The 21,296-nt window shown below is 40.7% G+C and overlaps 1 protein-coding gene across 1 annotated transcript in view; it reads right to left on the reverse strand.

The window, feature by feature from the left end:
• The window catches only part of cfap299 (cilia and flagella associated protein 299), an 89,815-nt gene that overhangs the window by 21,132 nt on the left and 47,387 nt on the right, over positions 1-21,296 (reverse strand). Inside the window, exon 4 of the mRNA XM_074639437.1 lies at positions 1,226-1,368. Within this exon, the coding sequence (XP_074495538.1) occupies positions 1,226-1,368 (143 nt within the window). The remainder of the gene's footprint in view (positions 1-1,225; positions 1,369-21,296) is intronic.

The following is a 21,296-nucleotide window of genomic DNA, read 5'->3' on the forward strand; positions in this document are numbered from 1 at the left end:
TACTGAACCTCAAATTACATCCATCAGTGCCATTCGCACAATCGATTAGTCAATTAAAGTGGCAAATTTACAAGGAATTGCAAGATTATTAAGTCATAAATTTATGCAAATTTACAAATATGTGAGTTTTTCTCTTGTGAATTTGCCACTTTAATTTCAAGATTCTTTCCCGTAAATTTACGGCTTTCATATCGGAAATTCTAAGTTTTTTCTCGGAATATTACTTATTATATATATAATTTAATTCTTTTTTAATTTTCTTAAATATAATGGCCCTAATATGCATTGTATTTTAGACACTACAACATTCATGCATTTTCTATTTCTACTATTTCTAGTGGCTTTAAACTGCTCTAACCAATATATTTTTCATTATCAATTGACTTGTAATTAAGTATAAATTGCTTCATCAGAATTGATTCACACTGGCAACAGCTGTCACTCTATCTCTGCATGGAAACACCTGACTAGTGCTGCAAAAAACAATTATTTTCATAATCGATTAACCCACCAATGACTTCCTCAATCAACCCTTTGGCCTATAAAATATCAGAGAATAGTAAAACATTTCCTTGAAACCCAGGTGACATTTTAAAAGGGCTTCTTTTGTTCGACTAACAATCAAAAAATCCAAAGATATTGACTTTAAAGTGATCTAAAACATTTCACCAAATCAGCAAGAAGAGCGTGGAGAAAAACACAATTCAGTTCAAAGATGTGAAATCACAAGCCTGGCACATAGTGTGTTTGTAGAGGACCCCGACATCAGAAGTCGATGAACTAAATACGTTTTCAGGGCTTCTAAAAGTAAATCAATTAGCTGATCTATCTAATCCCCATTGCCATTAAATCTACTACATTTATCTGTGATGACAAATTTACAGCACATTAAAAGACGATCACAATCTCATTGTGTAAGCCCGCTTTAATCCTTCATGTCTGTCTTGTTCGGACAGGTTCAGCACTTTGGCAGCTCCACTCAGCTTTACTTTAGATGTGTATATTTATTCCACGTCTATGCTGAGGCCACGAGGGCTGCTGCTGTACATGCTGACTATACCGGCCCTTTGCACAGCTCCTTCCAAGCCTATATTGGTCTCTCACGTCAACCTGAGTCTTTAATCCCGCATAATAAGATTTCCTTACCCTTCAAATCTTGTCAAATCCCACTCGAGTCAAGGCCTCCCCAACCAAGGTGGACATGTTACAATGGAAGGAGACTTACCATAAATCCGAGCGTCCTGGCATGAGCCTCTTCTTTCCGCTGAAATATGGTTCAAAATCGTGGGTCTTGAGTCTGTGGGCGTAGTCTATATAGCCAGATACTTCCTGTCCAAGAGTATTATGATCCCTTATGAAAATGACCGACTGTAAAAAAAGAGAGAAAAAGAAGGAAACCCTCTGTGTAAATAATCATGGCCATCAAGCCTCTCCTGAAGTAAAAGCCAGGAAGGCCAATGTCACTTGTTAAAAGTAGACAGATAGAGGGGATCCGTTACAAATCCTCCCACTTTGAAATACAAAGGCTCATGTTATACGGTTCAAATCAGAAACGACTCCAACTAATGTCGTCCTGCGCGATGGCCCGAGCTCGCCGAGGTGGGCCGTCTACAGAATATCCTGCTCAGATAGGTGCGTGGGACTCCAGCTGAGTCCTTCGACTTACAGTAACTAGAGTCTCAGTTCCGTTCCAGCACACCTACAGTCCCGGGCAAGAATGGAGCTTGAAATGACATGAAATGTGGAGTTAAAACGTTATACTGTACTGCACGTTGTGTGAATAATTAGGGACCTTTTTGGGTAAAAATAAGGGGGAAAGTCCAGTTAGACAAAAAAGGGGGCTTAAAAAGATGATGACAGGTGTGATTTTGGTATATGTTAATCAAATTGACTTGTCTTGACTAGAGCAGTACACTGTTTTTTGGGCTATACAAAAATAAATTGACAAATAAATTGACCGTTCGTAGCAAAATAATGCACTGTAATTCGTATATATCCCACAAAATCAATTTGTACGTAATCCACGTAATCATGAACCAGGAAATATAAAGAACGACAAACGCCATGTAGGGAAGAGGTCGGGGTGGATGGGTGGGTCAAAAAACACCGGATGATGATGTGATGTGACTCTGATGATGTGTCCAAGCCGCACCATCTACATGCAGATGGTGTTTCTTCAAACCGATATTTTTTTGGTTTGTTTTATTGAACACCATTTCCCACAAGCCGACTACCTATTTAATCATTAACATTTTGATAGACCAATCATTCATAGAGAACACATCACTGGGAGCAGCATGATGGTCCACCAATTACACTTGACAGTTAACACTTCCAAAAAGTCATGTTTATGTTGTAATGACTATGATGTACCAGATGTTCAGACCTGAGAGTGAGTCTTAAGTATTAGACTATAGAGAGCTACAGGAATGAGTCTTAAAACCCAGAGATGAGTTAGCATTTTAGCACTTGTTGTTCCCTCGTCTGGAAGTCAATGGGTTTTTAGTTAGATGCCTGAAATAAGGTCTGTGGTTAACACAAGCTGAAGATTGAGATTTTAAAATTTTGTTCTACGATATAAAATATAAATATCCCACTCTTGAATTTTGAAGCTTTTATATGTCTCAAAAAAGGCGTCATCACGCCGACTCGCCCGCCTTTACAGCCTCGTTGTGTGTACTCGCGCTCATGCGACCATGGTGTAGTTCATTTATAGTCTTTATAGTTAGCTTTTTTACTTCTGGTGACTGCATTCACACTTCAAAAATCATAAAAGCGGTGTTCACTTGTGAAGATTATATTACGGAACAAAACGTGTAAGTATCATAAACGTTTGTTTGCCACAGAGTTTATTTTCTGCAATAATCCAAAACACAATGGAAAAATCCCGTTGGGTTTTTGTCAAGGGATGCAATTTGAACTTCCGGGTTGGCCTACAAAAATACGTCATCCCTGTAGCGCTCTATTGACACTCAGACCCAAGACTCATGGTAATATCTTGTTGAATGCTACAAACAAATTAAATTGTATTGGCAAAAAGGCTCAGAATATGAACAGCCAAATCAAATCTTGTCAGAAAGATTGTTAAAACATAGCTACCGGGGAGCCCCTGTAGCTTAGAGGTTAAGACCTAAAAGAAAAAGGAACTACTGGATGTGAGGGCGACAGGTTGGCTCTCTATAATGCAAACACTGATTTGTGATTGGAACTCTATGAGTAAGAAGAAAAAAGGCTTGGATTCCCGTCTGCTCATCAGAGACCGGGTCTTTGAAGTGAGCCCAAACCAGACATAACCTGGAGAAAAAAAAAACATAGGATGACGAATGGCTTTGTCACCGGATTCAGACAAAGCAAATGAAAGGCAAGTTGTCCAAACCGCCTCAGGTGACGGCAGAACATGAAATGATCTTTTCATGTCGATTTGATGGTTTAGATAACACGTGATGACAATGGGTGGGAAGAACTCGGAACAGAGGACACACTCAGGTGTGAAGGGGTTGTTTTGTCTGGCTTCACAAAGATAAAAAGAAGCTTTTCTTTCTTTCTTCAGACTCTTTTTGTCTCTGACTTGTCTTGTTTACTCTGAGCATGAATGAGTCCCACTTGTGGGCCTACAGTAACACAGTAAGAGGATCCAAAGCGGAGCACCTCGGCTAGTGATATCACATTTGTATAACTGTCAGGACACGGGCCATCTGTGGATCCCTTTACTAAAAAGGCGTGAGATAACTAGCGCTCCAGAGCTCAGAAGAAAAGAGGGCTCCTTTCTCTCTGTCTCTCAAACGTTTAAAACAGATGCTATCAGGTTCACAGCTGGCTGGAGGCCTGGGCCAGATACCCTATCTACTGGCTTCTGTCCTGCTGCAGCCAGCCTTGAAAACACATCATCAGGTGGACCCGGCAAAGGCCAAGGAGGCGAGTAACATTTGGCTAGTGACGACAAAAATATCAGTTAAAGTTCAGTTTGTTAAATGAGTACAACAACAACGTCTTACTTCAGTACAGTCTTTGGTCCTGGGCTGTTTTCATTTTATAACGTATCCTTTCCAAATGTGAGCCAATTATATGAAGATAAAACAGTGGATTTATAGATAACAGGCTTCTGATTGGCTGCTTGTTATGCTTCTCTTCATAAAGTGCAGCATTTTAACTTAAACGTTGGTTCTCTGCTGCCCACATTTGCTAAAAAACAAGATTACACTTGTAATATGTCGCTGCTGTGTACCCCAAAAATAAAAGTGAGAACACAGACAAGTTAAACATTTTAAATCTGATCATATTTCTGTATTAAATGCTCATTTTCAGATGCATACTTATATTTGGGGTTTCTAGAACATGTTTACATGCTTTAATGTTCAAAAAACGCAGTGCAGTTACTTTGAGCAGTGTTTCTGTGAGGGGGAGTAACTCCTTTTGGGCTATATAACTTTGCAGACCTTTTACATGCACAAAGAACTATATAACACACTAAAGGAAAGGGAAAAAGCATAAAAGCATAATAGGTCTACTTTAAAAGTTATATTTATATATGTGTGTGTGTTGTAATCCGAGATTCTCTGTGCTTTGTTTATGTAGCTGGTCTGGCCGAATGTACGGTGCCTTAAACTTGCATTCTTTCTAACAGCCAGCAGGGGGCGACTCCTCTGGTTGTTAAAAGAAGTCTAATTGTATAGAAGTCTATGAGAAAATGAGACTACTTCTCACTTGATTTATTACCTCAGTAAACATTGTAAACATGAGTTTATGGTCTTAATCACTAGTTTCAAGTCTTCTTCAATACAGCATGATGTTCATTTAGTAAATTATGGTCCCATTTAGAGTCACATAGACCATAAAGCAGGGGATGCTTTAGGGCGGGGCTACCTTGTGATTGACAGGTCGCTACCACGGTTTTGTCCGATCTGGGAGTTGTCCGTTTTTCGTCTTACAACTTTAACCCTTTCACAGTGTGTTTTCACTTCATGAAAGTTAATTGTCACATTTTGGTCGCCAAAAAATGTCTTATTCAGCGTTTGGTTGTACTTAGCTCCACCCTCTCGTGTCACTTCTGGTTGGCGACGGCTAAAATGCCGAACTCCAGGCTTTAAAACAGCAGACCACAAACTAATGGTTGACGTCACGGTGACAACCACCACTTTTTATACAATCTATGGTTGAGAGCCGTATGGATACAATCCCTCAATCATAGGTATGCTTTGAATTTCGAATTTAACACCTTATAGTTTAAAGAAGTCATGGTACTTACCAGTATTTATTTAGGATATTAAAAAGGAGTATGAAAAGTAGAATAAAAAAGAATAAAAATTTAAAAAATCTCTGTGAAAGTCAGATAATAACGATCATCCACAGTATATGCAACATAATAAGGATAATCTTTGATGTCCAATGGGGCATTGATGGTTTCTGATTAGTAAATTGTTTGGAAATTCAATTGCAATGCGGCAAATTAAATACCGAACAAATAAACATTTCATCACACTAGTGCAAAATCTAATGTTGCCGCAAAGCAGCCCAAATGTATATATTGTCAGTGTATATCATCCTATGGCCCAACCCTAGTACTATGCTATCATAAATGATAAGCAAATGAACACCAAACACAAAAGTCAGATTCAACTTGCATTGAACCATGCTGTTAACATTTTTGCTCCATTTTTCTTTTGAGTTCCTGGAAGAGCTTTCTGAGCTGTGTTCGTCAGGAAACAACATGGGAGCATAAAATCAGGGTGGACAACCTTATACCTTAAACCTAAATAAAAAATTACGTTTATGTTCTCCTAAATGTCCTTTGACAGGTAAGCCAAAGTTCATTTCACTCTCAGGGAACCGGGGGAGAGAGTCCGACTCGCTTATTTGCTGCAAACAACCAACATGAGTTTCCAGCCTGGATGTCGGAGGGAGCCGGGGGACCCTCCACCTTACACCATGGAAAACAAGTGGAGGCCTTACGTCACCTGCCAGCAATTACCACGAACAGGTGCTGTGACCTCACAGGGCAGCGAGCGAGAGGCCCCGCTTTATGGCAAACATCAGGCTGGTTATGTGCCTGAGAAGCTGAGCGCTGCAGAGGTCTCAGGTACAGACTCTTTGTGATACTCAATATTCAGTTTGCTCCTCTTTGAAACTTTACGTGTACACAGTTGAAATTTCAGCTGGCTGGTAGAAAAACACCGGTGACCTTAAGATGAAGGTTACATAAACCGGTTAAGAACAGTAGATGAATCCACGATCCGTGCAGTTAATAAACACAACAAAGCATCTCAAATCCTCGTGGGTACCCCGCCCTCCAAAAAAATCCACTATGAACATGTTTATGTGCTCAGAAACAAACAGTGAAACTTGAACAGTGTTGACAATCGTAATTATTGTGGCCTGTGAAAACGGCGGAGGGATCCCCCTGCCTCTTGACAATAAGTAAAACCCACACAGATGTGAATTACCCCGCAAAACCTTTGGCTAATCTTTCAAAGCCCCACGGCTGAAAGAGAGGGATTTACAAATTCAAGTCAAACAGAAGCTGACAGCAGGCTGACACGTACTGTGCTCCCTCCTTTGTGCTTCGACAATGTCCTACAGGTGGGGACACAATGGCCGGACCACCTGACATCCTGTGGTCTGAATGTGTGTGTGTGACTGTAGGTGTTTGTTTGTGTGACACAGAGAGAGTGTGAAACGGCTAAAGACAGCTAACCAGAGCCAACTTCCACCAGGACTGGTTACTGAAGCTCTATGCCGTTTTGGTAACAAGCAGCCGAGTCAAACATCAGTTTGTGAAATAGTCATGAAATTGAATGTTTTAAAGTTAAAGTGAAGATACTGGTATCATATGAAGCTAGAAAACCTAAAGAATCCATTGGTACCAACCATGTCATACTAGCTTGTCATGAAGGAGGTTAAATAACGCTCCAAACTTACGCTAAATTTTGGTGAGGAAAAACCGTCATGACAATTTTCAAAGGGGTCCCTTGACCTCTGACCTCCAGATCAGTGAATGTAAATGGGTTCTATGGGTACCCACGAGTCTCCCCTTTACAGACATGCCCACTTTATGATAATCACATGCAGTTTGGGGCAAGTCATAGTCAAGTCAGCACACTGACACACTGACAGCTGTTGTTGCCTGTTGTGCTGCAGTTTGCCATGTTATGATTGGAGCATATTGTTTTATGCTAAATGCAGTACCTGTGAGGGTTTCTGGACAATATGTGTCATTGTTTTGTGTTGTTAATTGATTTCCAATAATAAATATATACATACATTTGCATAAAGCAGCATATTTGTCCACTCCCATGTTGATAAGAGTATTAAATACTCAAAATAATCAAATAAATTCAATTTGGTGACTATTTCACAAACTGCAGTGAGACTGTGTTGTAACAAGTGAAATGTGTCCTTAGCAGCAAGTAAAATCAAAAGCTGGGATCAGATTTATACTTTTATTCTTTGATTTAATAGTTCTTAATTCAAGTTTTTTAATATTTTAAGTTCTCGTAGAGCTGCTCGAGGTCAGACAAAACTTAACATTTGACAACTCTGGTGTCTTTTGTTTTAAAAGAGCTGTGTAGAAACCCCCCCAACACACATAAACACACACACCGACCACCAACCTGTGTGCCGGCCCCCATGGCCGCCTCCTCCCCCATCCTCCAGCCCACCTCTGCCCACACCGACTCTCCCCTCCCCCCCGGTCCCTGGGAACAATCCTGCAGTGTCAGGGAGCTGTGCAGGTGTCTTGCGGTGTCAGCTGCCATACTGTTTATTATTGGTGGGCAGTGCTTTAGGAGGAATCCCGGGCCATCACTAACAACTGTGTAAATTTGTTGGGGTAAGGAAAACATGGCCTGTACTACAGGAATGTTTTTAGGTGGGAGTCCTTTTTCTGGCAGGCTTTCCCCTCGTCCCCTCTCTGGATATACCTTGTGGAGTGTGTGTGTGTGTTTGTTTATTTAGATCCCCATTAGCTCCTGTAAAAACAACATCACTTCCTAGGATCCGCATAATCTATTTACAATACTTCAATAAAAAAAAAAATATTATTTTGTTAATGTCCCAGTAAAACGGATGTTGGCGCATCTTTAGCTTCTATAATGTGACGTATCTCACAGTGAAACAGAATATTCGATTGGTGTACAGGTAGACGAGGGATTTATATCAAATCATTTGCATTTGATTGGACCGCTAAAAAGTGGGCGGGCTTAGAGTTTAGTGTGATACGGAGCTACAGAGGACTTTTGGCTATGATGTCTATGTCTGAAAAAACAACAACGGGTGTTTACAAAATATCTCTGGAGATTTAGTCATGATAATATTTCATATAAAACAAAGTAAGGAGTGTCCGCTACCTGTAACCTGTTTAAATGACATTCTGTTGTGTTGGACCATGTTACTGAACAATAATCTAATTGTAATGAGACTAATGCTTAAACCAACTGTTAAATGACTTGGCATGAATTTCCAACAGTGTTCTTTTTGCCCATTTTCATCACAATCTGATCTACTGGCTTCCTAGCCGCGCTGTCTTTTCTTTCAGTTCATCGTTCTCTTTGCAGAGTAACTCTTTCGCTGCTTCCAGTTCAGTGATTCAACTCTCCGTATTGCACAATGCTCCTTCAACCTCCAATTTTCCTGTTACACACAGATAAATCTTCTTTTAGCTGCGGTTGTAGTTTATCACTTCATCACTGCAGTTATTTCCTCTCTAATTATAGTGCGATTCAGAGGAGACAAATCTTGATGAATGTCCTCTTTAAATGTCTTATCACCCTCGATCATTAAAATAGCAACTTTCCTCACGACTCTCCTTGAGTTTCTCCAGTGATTAATCCACATTATATTTTCCACATTTCAAACGGTGTGTTCTGCTCATGTTTGACGCAGTGCTCAGTGTGTGTGGATGTGTGTTAATGTGTGTGTGTGTGTATCAGAGAGTTTGGGGAGGGTTCAGGAGTAGGCTGAGGATGATTACTTATTTGACTTGGAAGTGACTTCACACAGCTGGCTTGTGTAATAGATGCGACGGTAGGAACCATGTGTGTCGAGGTGTTTAGCGTCCGTGGGGATCTAACCGAATTACACATCCTGCAGGAAATGTGATCCAGAGCCAGAACTTACTGACTGAAGAGAGTCTGTAGGACCAGGTCACAGTAGTCACTAACCTACACATGATTACATACAAATTATACTGCAATACCTTTCATAGGTATAAGTACAAACAGTGTATGAGAGAAGCCTGCTCAAACACACCTACTGAACGCACTCAGTCTTTGTAAAAATGTGTTGGAGGGTTGTGAGTTGTTTGCACGGCGCTGTGAGTCACCATAATGTGTTTGAGCAGCCTTTAACATACCCTCTCATCACAACCCTCCACATGGGCCGCTGATAGACTGCAGCCACCCTCCTCAGACCTCCCTACACTCTCTCCTGGCAAACGCTGCTGCTTTTCCATCCACTAAAATGTCTAAATCAAAGTTGAATTTTAAAACAAGTCTATATCTACGAACATGAATAAAGACTATAGGGCTTTCATGGTTTCCATCCTGGTCACTAGGACTTCAGATATTTGAGTGTTTACAATGCAAACAGTATTTTAAACCTGCTCATTTCTGTCACCGTCTGGCATCCCACTGTGCCAACATGCTACTGAGATAACTCACCATCACATCAAAGAAAAGAGGATTTCTAAAGCGTTTGGTTGTAAGGGCTGTAACAGGCCTCATTGTGTGTGCATGCAATAAGGATGGAAATAATCAAAAGACATTTCTTTTCCTTTCGTTTATAATTACAGGGTGTGTCACTAGACAGATGTCTTGGCACCGGATACAAAAATGCACAAGTTGACTGTTCAAAAGGACTTCTTGCCCTGCGTGGTGGTTTAATGTTATATCTGTATTCTCTTAAAGCGCTGCACAACGGCCGGCCAGGCCACACAAAACGGTGCAAAGAAACATTTTTCTTTATTCCAAGCAATGTATTATTGCATTAGAGGATTTTCTCTTTTTGTTCAATTATTTTTCTTACAGCCCCGTTTCAGCCGCAGGAACTTTCACCCAGAACTAGGAAGCTTTTGAGTAACTCATTGCGTTTCGACCGCAGGGACCAGAGTCTAGATTAGGTTCCAAGGACATTTCCGTGACCTTTTCCCCCCAAAACAGGCCCTGGTCCGGGGGTAGTACTTTCTGAAAGTACTGGAACTTTTGGGATGGAGTTTGCAGGGATGAGCCGCTGCTTCAACGGCTGCAACTCATTTACTGCTTCATTCATAAACAACGAAGTATTGGGGTGCCGTGGTAGCCTACATGGTGGAGCGCGCGCCCCATATATCAAGGCTGAATCCTTACCGCAGCGGCCCGGGTTCGAATCCGACCTGCGGCCCTTTGCTGCATGTCATCTCCTCTCTCTCCCCCTTTCACAACTATCACTATCCCTATCATTAAAAGGCATAAAAAAGCCCACAAAATAATCTTAAAAAAAACAAGGATGTATCTAGAACGAGGGAAGCACATGTTTTTTTGTTTGATTAGCCTACCGGGCATGCACACTGAACTGCAGGCTGCAGAGTGTGTTTACTGCTGCGACCACCAGTAGCCCTCGTCTCATGTCATGTTGCTTTTTCATATATCAGTAGACTAATTTGTCTAATCGTCGCAGGACTTTAGACCGATATGGAAACGCAGACAACAGTGGGCTGAAAGAACCTTTTAGTTCCTGGAAAAAGTTGTCCCAGGAACTAAAATAACCAGAAACAAAAAGCTCATCTCTGTCCATTCCTTATCAAATATTTGAATTCATTCTTTTTAAGTTTGTTAACGATCTACTACAATAAATGCATTTATTGTCAAATGTCTTGCAGCTTTATGTTGTTTCCCTTCTTCCTTGAGAACTGGGTTGTCAATGTTTATGACTGTGTGGTTCTGCACATATAAAATGTGTTAGTGCATGTGCTATGTAACAGTTTTTTGTTAATTTGTTTGTCTTTTTATGTCCTTGAAGATTACAGGAATTCACACAAGAATTTGGGAAATTCTGGGAAGTTGAAGCATGCAAAGGACTCAATGCCAAATAGTGCTGTGAGGATATTAGGTAATTCAACATACAGTGTACAGTATGTGTGGTGATGCATGGTAAATAAGGATGCTAGAATATGGGAATGTTTGGCTGTTGTTTAGACGTCAGTTTAGCAAAAAGGCAGATTTGTGCATGTGTTTACCCCATGTGCTCTCCATCTGCATCCATAAACAGACTGCATGGGTGTTTGTGCAAGAGACGGAATAAATAAATCCAGAAGCAGGTGTCCTCCTATTGGGCTTTCTAAACACCCAATGGTGGACAGCTACGCCCAGTGAGGTTAGCCATGAGGGCAGAACAACTGTGGCCAGATACCAAAGGGGAAGCGGCTCGGTCAATCAGTGAGGAAGGCAAGGCAGCTAGCTCAACCCTCGGCTGCGTTGGCCTCTGTCTTTTTGGAGAACTCGCCAGTAAAGCCGTCACCACAAAATAAGTGGCTTGAACCCACACGATTCAAATTACAGGGCACTCGGAATCAGAAAATGCTATCCTGCTTTTCGCAATTGGTGTTTTAGAAATTCTATTAAAACCTCCTTAGTTTGGCCCACGGTGCAGCGTCGCTGTTTTTCTCCGACTGCATCGGTTCACATCGACTGGAGGGACTGAGCTTTGTCTGGAGGATTTTCATTGTCCTCACCAACGATGCACGGCAACAACAACAGGCCAGCGTACTGCAGAGTAGACATGGCTGCATGGAAACATCGTAGTTTGACAGAAAAAGAAGCAGCAGCATGGTTTCTGATCTGGAAGCGATGTTGGACGTGCATATTAAACTCCAGAGCTCACTGGGGAAGAGTAACATAGTCGCACCATGCTCTTACTGTGGTAGTGCCAAAGCAACTTCCTGTTGCAGCATAAAGCAGTGATGGGAACATGAAAACACGACCTGGATCGGTTTCCTAAAACACAACCAATGTTGATTTTTGTCACCCCGAGTCTGAACAAAAAGTCAGATACTCCTTCGTATCATTTGTAAGTCAACTTTTTTCCAGTTAACTACAGTAAAGTATTACTTAAAACTCAAACCTAGAAGACAGAACAGCGGAAGGCAGAGTGTATGACAGGGATGTCAGACTAATTTTAGTTCATGGGCCACATACAGCCCAATTTGATCTCCAGTGGGCCGGACCAGTAAAACCATTGCATAATAACCTATAAAAACAACACCTCCAGTTTTTTTTCCCCTTTCTTTTAGCGTAAAGTAAGTAAGAAAGGCAAGTACATTTTGAAAAGTTCACAATTAATGTACAATCCATTTACAAAACAGATGAACACGATTAAAATCTGTTTCCTCAGACCTGCTAACAATCATTTATATTCTCTGTTCTCAGTTGTCCTTGAAAATGTTTGTAATTTTCGCCATGATGAGTCTGATAGTGGCGCTGAAAATTATATTCCTTGAGCACTGAAAGTTGCTGTGAACACACCAAGCACACTGGCTTCCCATTTACCCCTGTGAAGAAATAGGATTGGTCCATTTTTCTTGGAAAACCAGACACTCTGTGTCCACTTTTCTCCTTTTCCCGGTGAGCAAATAGGGATGGCTGTGCATTTTCTCTGCAATTTTCACACTTTTTAAAGTCATCCAGTGAGCCGGTTTGGACCCTTTGGCGAACCGGTTCTGGCCCTCGGGCCCCATATTTGACACCCCTGAGGCCTGTACTACGAAGCAGGATTTGGAGGTAACTTCAGGGTTTTCCGTCCTACGACGGTGGATCACTTCTTGCCGGGGTAGATCGCCATGGTAACTTATGCTGAACAGTTAACCTGCTCCGGAGCAGGAACGACAGCTGGATTTATGCTGTGGGTGTTTACCCCTTTGAATTATGTTTTTCTATTTATTTTTTTATTTGCTTTCAAGTCCGTTTCACACCGCCAGAGACGGGGACGCAGCTGAAAGAAGGCTGAAATAGTCACATACGTCACATCGTTGCCAAAGGGCGTAATGAAGTGTAATCTATTTATCCATTATACTCTGAAAGTTTTTTATGATACCACTGACCCATCTAGACGACTATATCTGACTTTTCAGGCCGTTAAATTAATAAATATGTTAATTTACTCATTCACACATCGACATTTTTTTGTTTTTCCAGCTGTCCTTCCTGCACACAACTGTGTTACTTTTAGTCTGGATTGTGTGTTTAACATCTTAATATTTGTCTAATATTATAGTGTACTCTTTGTTTATAAAATGTGCCGCTCTACTGACAGTAGACTTGTCCATGTTTGTGATTGGTCAGATGCTGCAGACACCGCCCCTTTCATGTGAATGCTGTCAGAGCCAGATTGAGAAACCCTGGGTTGATTTACCGAGTTGATAACCACCGTCATAGGACCGCTTAGCGGATATGTGGTTGTTAGGGTTAGTTAAGCCAGATAATGAGACGATACCCTGGGTATGTTGAACTCGCTTCATAGTTCAGGCCTTTCTGGTCTATGTGCAATAAATGCAGACCTGTGACGACAGAACCAGCACAGCGCTTTTGCAAGATTTGCATCGGTACACCATCTGCTGTGCAGTTCAACACACCAGGAAGAAGTTCATTTTTAAAGAGGCACTTCTTCTAGATATGCTTGCTTTTACTACCACAACAACTAACTTATAATGCCCAAAAGCCACTGCTCAATTACCAGACAAAAAGACAAAGTGAACAGTAAACTAATGGAATCACTCTAAATGTGTTAAAGAAGAGTTAAAGGTTTGAAATCCTTGGCAGGTGGCACACATTTTCCTGCTCCCTCCAACTGCAGCTGATAAAGGCCTTCCCCATATGGAGAATAAGCTGTCAGCCTGACAGGTGGCATCACTTACAGCGTTTGGTTCGGAGCCCTGTAACAGAAAAAGGGGGTAAAGTTTCTGCTCCCTGGAAGAAAAAAAAATCCTGCCCCTACAGTAAATTAGTCGCATGCCTGAATTCAGGGAGGAATTACGGGTTGAGAATAGCAGGCGGGTCTGGCACATGTGGTCAAAACACAAATCAGTCAAACGCCATCTCAGCTACGGATTTCAGACACCAAAGTGACCAAGCAAGGCATATCTGTTCCCTCCCCTTCACTCCTACAATCATTTTCCACATTCCACTGGCTTTTAAATTACCAGTGGGAAGAAGAATACAAGTTTAGCCTAAAATGCATGTGAAAGCAGCGAAGTCGCTTGTCCACTGGTGAGTTTGTGAAAGCTTGTCTAGAAAAACCAGTGTCATTAACTCTGTGGGCACTTTAATCCTTTCTGTTGCATTTCCTGTCCTGTTTAGGGGACCACGTCTTTTTATTTTAGAGTGCACGTCTGAGAGCTGGAACACTGCAGCAGCTGTCCACATGTACGGCCACTCTGGAAATATCACTAAGATTGACTTGTATGTCAAACATTGCAAGATGAAGAAATAAAGAAGCTATTCTGAGGATTCCTAGTTCCAAATAGCATCAGTGTCTGAGAGATCTGGACATCTAAATACGGAGAAAAACCTCTGTTTACTTAAATAATATACTTTTAAATAATAACTTTGGAAATGGGAATATGGGAAGGAGTAGCTACACAAGTTTACTGTACAAAGGGGGACTACAGTATTCTTGATATGCCTCATACCAACTGTTTGTAGAAGGTGTAACTGTGCAGAATAATGCTGATTTGCAGCTAGTGCTCGATCCATGTTCTCTTTAATTATTTATTCATTCAAGAGGAGCTGTCAGTATATGAAACATGTATTATCTTGACTGAAAGTACAAAAGATGAACACGTAACTAAACACTAAACTGCAGACACACAGAGATCTGCTTGTGCAGGTGCGTGAAACTGGTAACAGTTTGTGTGATTTGTAAAGCAAGCGTTTATCAGGATCTGAGTCCCTGAGAATTTGTCCATGAATGCCTGACACAAAGGTCTTGAGGTTTTCTGGTCTTTGTTTTTCAGTGGGGAGCTGCTCAGGATCTAAGCTACCGTGTTTTCTTGGGGGAACAAAGGCGAGACCTTGAGGTAATCGTAGCTGTGTTGAGGATTTTATTCCTCGTACATCTGTGTGAAACGGGGGCATGCAAACAGCGTTACCATCTGTGGTAGACGCCATATCATCTGTGACAACTGATTCAACACTGTGGAACAACAAGGTTGTTTTCACTGAAACTGATACGCTACAAAATCAACACGATGACGTTAAGACTGCCAATCATGTCTTTACTGGGATGTCAGGACAAATTATTTCCAACACAGATCTAGGTTTTTATATATCTATATAGAATGGAATATCATAAGAGATTTAGAATTTAAACCATGGTTGACCTGAGGATTACACTTCAGTCCTTTCTACATTTGTCCTGCATCTACTGTATCTTGCATTGGTAGTAGCTTTTTAAACATTTGACCAAAACCATGATCCTTCCCTAACCTTATACAAGTAGCCTCATTTTAGTTTTCAGTGACAAAGTCCAGTTCTTTGTGTGCCATACCCTCAAACCCATACGATGCAGTTTGAGCATTGTACATTTCAACAAACCACGGATACGTTGAACGTTGACATTTCTGAACCAAAAATACGTTGCATAAATATGTTTCATATCAGCCTTGTATCACGCTTGCAGAAACACACAATGCCACGTGGTTAACGTTGTGAAACGATTGTTTAGGTTTAGGCAACAAAACTACTTGGTTAAAGGCTGGGTGGGAGATCTTGAGAAACTAGTAAGAGTACACTACATTTTTAAAAATTATGAAAAATGATGGTTGCCAACTGTTTTCCAATAAAAGTAACAAGCAGCACTAGCTGCTAACCAGCTTCAAAAGTCACTAAATCTAGAGAGAAAGCCGGCAACACTGACAGTCCATCCCTTCAGGCCTCCAAAGTCACTCCCCCAAAATTAGCATTATGAAGATAAACATATCATAATGAATGTGAACAACGAACATGGCTATTGTTAGTACTCACAGCTGTCCAGCTAGCAGCTTGTGGAAGACTCCGGTGATGTGCAATGAGGCAGGTTGGCCGTCCAATCACTACATTCAGGTTGAATAAAATGATTGGGTGTTTTTTTTTACAGTCCTGTGAAAGCCACAGATTCCAGATTTTTTTCTTTTCTTTTTTTTGTCAGAGCATTTGATTTATTGATTTCTGTCGGGATGTAATGAAAATTTAAACTAACATAACGAAAATATTCCTAAAATCTTTACCAACCCTACCTTTAAGGTTAGAAAAAAGATCATCATGGTAACAACTGCCCTCAGCAGACTTTAAAATCAGCGTTTACACAATCGTGGGTGAAAGTCCTGTGTTTGTTTGACCCATCCACCATCCTTAGAAGACTTTCTCACTTGTTATACTTGTTATTATATCACATAACTTTCTGTATCAGTCACTCTATATGCTATGTCACTTGCTCTGACCGAATGCAAAAACATCATCATACGTATCCATGGTTTGCAGAAACGTACAATGCCAAAAAAAAATTCTGCCCACTGGGCTGGTGTAACGATGTCCCACTTCCTAGATTGGAAAAAAAATGTTTCCCTTGAATAAGGCATTTCTTAGAAAACACATGTGCAGAAGCAAATTAGTAGTAGCGAAATGTTTTTCCAAAATACCATAATATATTATTATTTTTCATATACTTGAGGAGTGTCACAATCATCTACAATGTATTTTTGCTGCTGATAGTTTCCCATTTTCTTTGTGCAATGCCCTGAGGAACAGTAGAGTCAAGCTAGAGCAAACTCAAAAATCAAGAGGATTTAGTATGCTGTGGACCCGAGTATACTTAATTTGATCACTTTTTCAGTGTGAACACCACAGACTCTAAATCAGGTTAGAATTAGTGTGTAGTATGAGTCACAGCTACAGTATGTGTTTGGTACGGAGCTTCAGCGGCTGCATCTGCACAACTGATTTAACACAGAGATGACGTGCAACATCTGATGCTAAACTGCACATGACAAACATCCTGCAAGTCACTGGACTGGAAACAGAAACAAATTCATCTTGGTGGGTCCGAATACTTGTCATTGTCACCTCGGAGACAAATCATTATGAAGTGGTTCAAATTATCGTACAGAGTTACCCGCAGCGCAGCTATGCAAAAATTACACAGTACCCTTTAGTTCTAAAGTGGGCACGAACAAGGCTGCCACAAACAACTTTATTTTTGAGAGCACTCCCTTCCTGTTATTTGAGGCGGATGTTTTAACAGATTTCTGAGAGGAGACATGTTACATTGGTCAGCTGCATCTGCAGCCCAACAGATACGGCAGCGCCCCGGGCTCACACACTTACTACTTTAGGCGCAGATGTTGGCTGCAGCGACCACATGATCCGGGAGTAGTAAACACATACCGATCTTTCACTCCGACACATGCTAGAATTTAAAGAGTGACCGGCACCGAGGACTGGAGTCTGAGGATCTACAGCTTACAGGATCATTCTCCTCTCACTGTCAGAGCTGCATGCAAGGTGCCGACATAAACTCACTACATTATAAATCTTATTGGGAAAGTCTTTGTTGAATCAACTCTTAGTAACTGTCACGGCACAATTTCAGCTTCTCAAACACGCTCAAAACACACACTTGCATAAATCAGTGGTCTTTAAGGCTACACAGGAGTAATAACAAATCCTGTAATGTGGCGAGGCAGCTGTGATTTGACTGTATCATACTGATGTACACCTGAAACTATGACAGTTTTCTATTACTTTAACGTAATCTGGTATAACAGCAGCTACTCTGTTACAACAGAGAGATAATGCAATTTATATATTAGCAGTTAGCACTGTGTTACTGTGAAAAAAACTCTTCCGATGAATTTGTTTAAAACACAATTTTTGCAGAATCATACTAAAGATGTAAACTTTGAGTTTAAGGTCCCATATCATGCTCATTTTCAGGTTCATACTTGTATTTTGTGTTTCTACTAAAACATGTTTACATGCTGTAATGTTAAAAAAACAACTTTATTTTCCTCATATTGTCTGTCTGAAACTCTCCGTTTTAGTGCATTTCAACGGAATTGCATTGCTAGGCAACAGTTTGGGTCCATGTTTACTTCCTGTCCAGCTGATGTTATTTACATACACTGAAACAGGAAATAAACTGGGACACATTTAGAATGTTTTTGTTTAAAACCGTGTAATGGTCTAAATATTGTATATTTGTGACATCACAAATGGACAGAAATCCTATCGGCGTTTTTCAACGCACAATTTCTGAATATGGGCTGTTTATATATTTCTCTGTATATTGAGCGTTTTGATTGTTTAACAGTATTTATAAAGCACTTAAACCTGCTTTATAATATAAAAGAAATGAAAATCGCATTTTTTACAACATGCTCTGACAACATTTGATAAAGTGAAAATGGTAACACTTTCTATGACGCCCAATTTTGAAGTATTATGATACTTGACCTTATAAGGTATTATAAAATGCTGTTATAAACATTATGAAATTCACGAGTGCTTCTAACTATAATCATGTAGTGCTATAAGCAGATTGTAACGCCTCTATAAGTATGTTTGTAATGCATTATAAACATGGGCGTCATAGAAAGTGTTACACTGAAAACTCAATTTATCAAACAGCATGTCACCACATGTAGTCTACAATGGGTTAAGGATTTAATTGCATTAGTGATCCATTAATTCACTGACAGTTTCAAAAAACACCCCTAATAACAACATTTCCAAGAACTGTGCAGGTGTTAGACCTGTCCGACATCCCTCCTCCTGTTTCTGTTACTCAAATCTACTCAAGCTTCACAAATTAAAAGCAAAGATCTCACTAATATAAAACAAATATGTTTCTTTGATCTGTTGCACTGAAACCAGACGCCCTGCCATGTTTGTGTGATCCTGTCAGTACAGGAGGTAATGTCCACTTACACAAAAGCTTGTCAAAGGGGGGTTTATATGAGAAATATTCAATAAATGTACTTAAGTAGGAAATCCTAGTGACTTTGATGAGCTCAGTCAGAAGCCAACACAGGTGTAACTTCAGCAGGTGTGGAACCTCGAAGTAAAGAACGAGGATGCTGAGAGGGAGTTGTCCTCTGAATTACCTCTGTGAAAACACACTCACCAGAAAGCCCCTGAGACTTTATTATTTTCCTTCCTTCTTTGTGTTGGACAAAGTTTGGTTGAGTTTTTGTCAGATGAAGTGAGACTAAGGGATTTAGTGTCTTTATTTCCCACGTTTTTTACTGACTACATGTCTGTGTTGGGACCCAGCCGTGGCGTAGATGTTCACTTGGAAAAGAACATAGTAGAAGTACATGCATTGGTTTGTTGAAGCAGATACGCGGAAACATTGTGAATCTAATACAACACTGATCTGGTTATTCTTTAATATCTCTACTTATCTACCACTTTTCGAGAGAATAAAAATGTTGGGCCTTTGAGTAAATAACAAGGTACCCGAGCTTCCAAATTTGTCCTAACTCCAAGATTTTCATTTTGGTGAGCTATTTGGGTAATTTAAACATTATCATAACTGCCATAGGATGTGTGAATACAATAACATTGTGTTTATTTCTGCCAGACTTTGTGGCCTTTTGTCTGATTGCTGCTGGTTCAGGATGTCGAAAGGCCACATTACTAAAGTCCACGACCGACCACATAAAGCTGTAAAAATGACTGAATCTCAAAGTAATTTCCTCAACATCTTGCATCTGATACTGGAAGACACATAGTAAAAGCTTAGAGAGGTTCATTGTGATTCTGTTTACCAGAATTTGCTTGAGTCTGACTCTTTGGCCCTGTTCACACCTGACATTAACATGCGTCTGGGGTGATCCGATCACAAGCGGACAGCTAAGTACGTCAGTTCACACTAGTTCTTATGAGTGGATCTCACTTTCCCGCTCTATATGCAAATAAACACATACATCATTTCCTTTTGCAAAGACCAAATACGTTGCTGTTTTTAACCGGCGGGAGGCAGCAGTGCACTTTCTGTGCCTGGTCTGCCAGAAATTAAAAGAAGAAGAAGAAGAAGAAGAAGAAGAAGAAATGAAAACAATACAGACTGGGTCTATTCTTTGGCGTGTTTCACGCAAACCAAATCGCCCAAGATGTTTGACGCACTCGTAATATATCTCTATGGGCTTTTTCAAAATTTTCAGACGTCTGAGAACCAACTGGAGAAAAAAGAAGGAACCAAAGGAGAGCATTACGCCTTGTTCACACTACACGACTTTAGCCCTGGGGTCGCCTGTAACAACAGGGACTTTACTGTATGCAACATAGGGGAAATAGAAAAGATGTGTGGAAACAGGCTATTATGTGAACCTGGTGCCAACGACAACATCAACAAGTACAACTACGCCCGCCACTTGTCGCATGTGTTTTCGTGACAATGCGTAGTGTGGGAGGGTGGGTTCCTCCTGGTGAAAGATCTTGTAGTGTGTGACCTCCTGTCACCGGTCAGTCATGTAGTTTGAAAACCACAATGACTTAGAGACTGCTGATTACAAGACAGCAAGTTGTGTAGTGTGAACAGTACAGAGATCTGAAGACTTTGGAAGTTGTGTAGTGTGAACTTGGCTTTAGCGTTAACACTACTAAAGATATGTGGTCAAATGTGTCCCATACCACCTCGGCAAGTGGTTTGAGTGATCAGATCACAATGCGTCTTGGTGGTCGTTTATACTTGTGTTTAGCGTTGTCACTTGTGATCTGATCGCCCAAGATGCATTTTAAAACCAAGAGTAAACAGGCTCTTAGATCGCCAAATAATAAGCAATCAGTAGCAGAGTGTGAAAAGGTCACACCCACTAAAAGGTTCACTGACAATACGTATCGTATAACTTTAGAATGATTATGAATCCACGACTTTGCTCCAGCTCACTCGTTCTCCCTCCATGAACTCCACTTGTTCCCACTGCTCATGCTTTAGCGTAAACTGTCAATCCTTTGACAGAAAACAGACTTCAAAGCCACTGGGTGGGGCACAATTTCCTCCTAAAATGTTTGGAGATTAGTCTGATCTTAGCAAATCTACCAAAACGTAATTTGCAGACATAATACAATTACCTTCCTGTTCAAAGCAAGTATGCCCATGCGTTAACCGTCTTCTGAGGCACTTCCACGTTTTACGTCTCCGGGACGAAAATGTTAACATTTGTGGTGCGTGTCTGTCGCAGTGGGCTTCTCTTTGAGGGTTTGAAGTGAACAAGCACTTTTCTAATTGTCAGCTCTTGCTCCCACTGCACATTAATCTGGGCAGCGCAGCCAGGGATTAGCCCCAAACAGAGG

This window comes from Sebastes fasciatus, chromosome 6, assembly GCF_043250625.1.
Source record: "Sebastes fasciatus isolate fSebFas1 chromosome 6, fSebFas1.pri, whole genome shotgun sequence".
NCBI lineage: Eukaryota > Metazoa > Chordata > Actinopteri > Perciformes > Sebastidae > Sebastes > Sebastes fasciatus.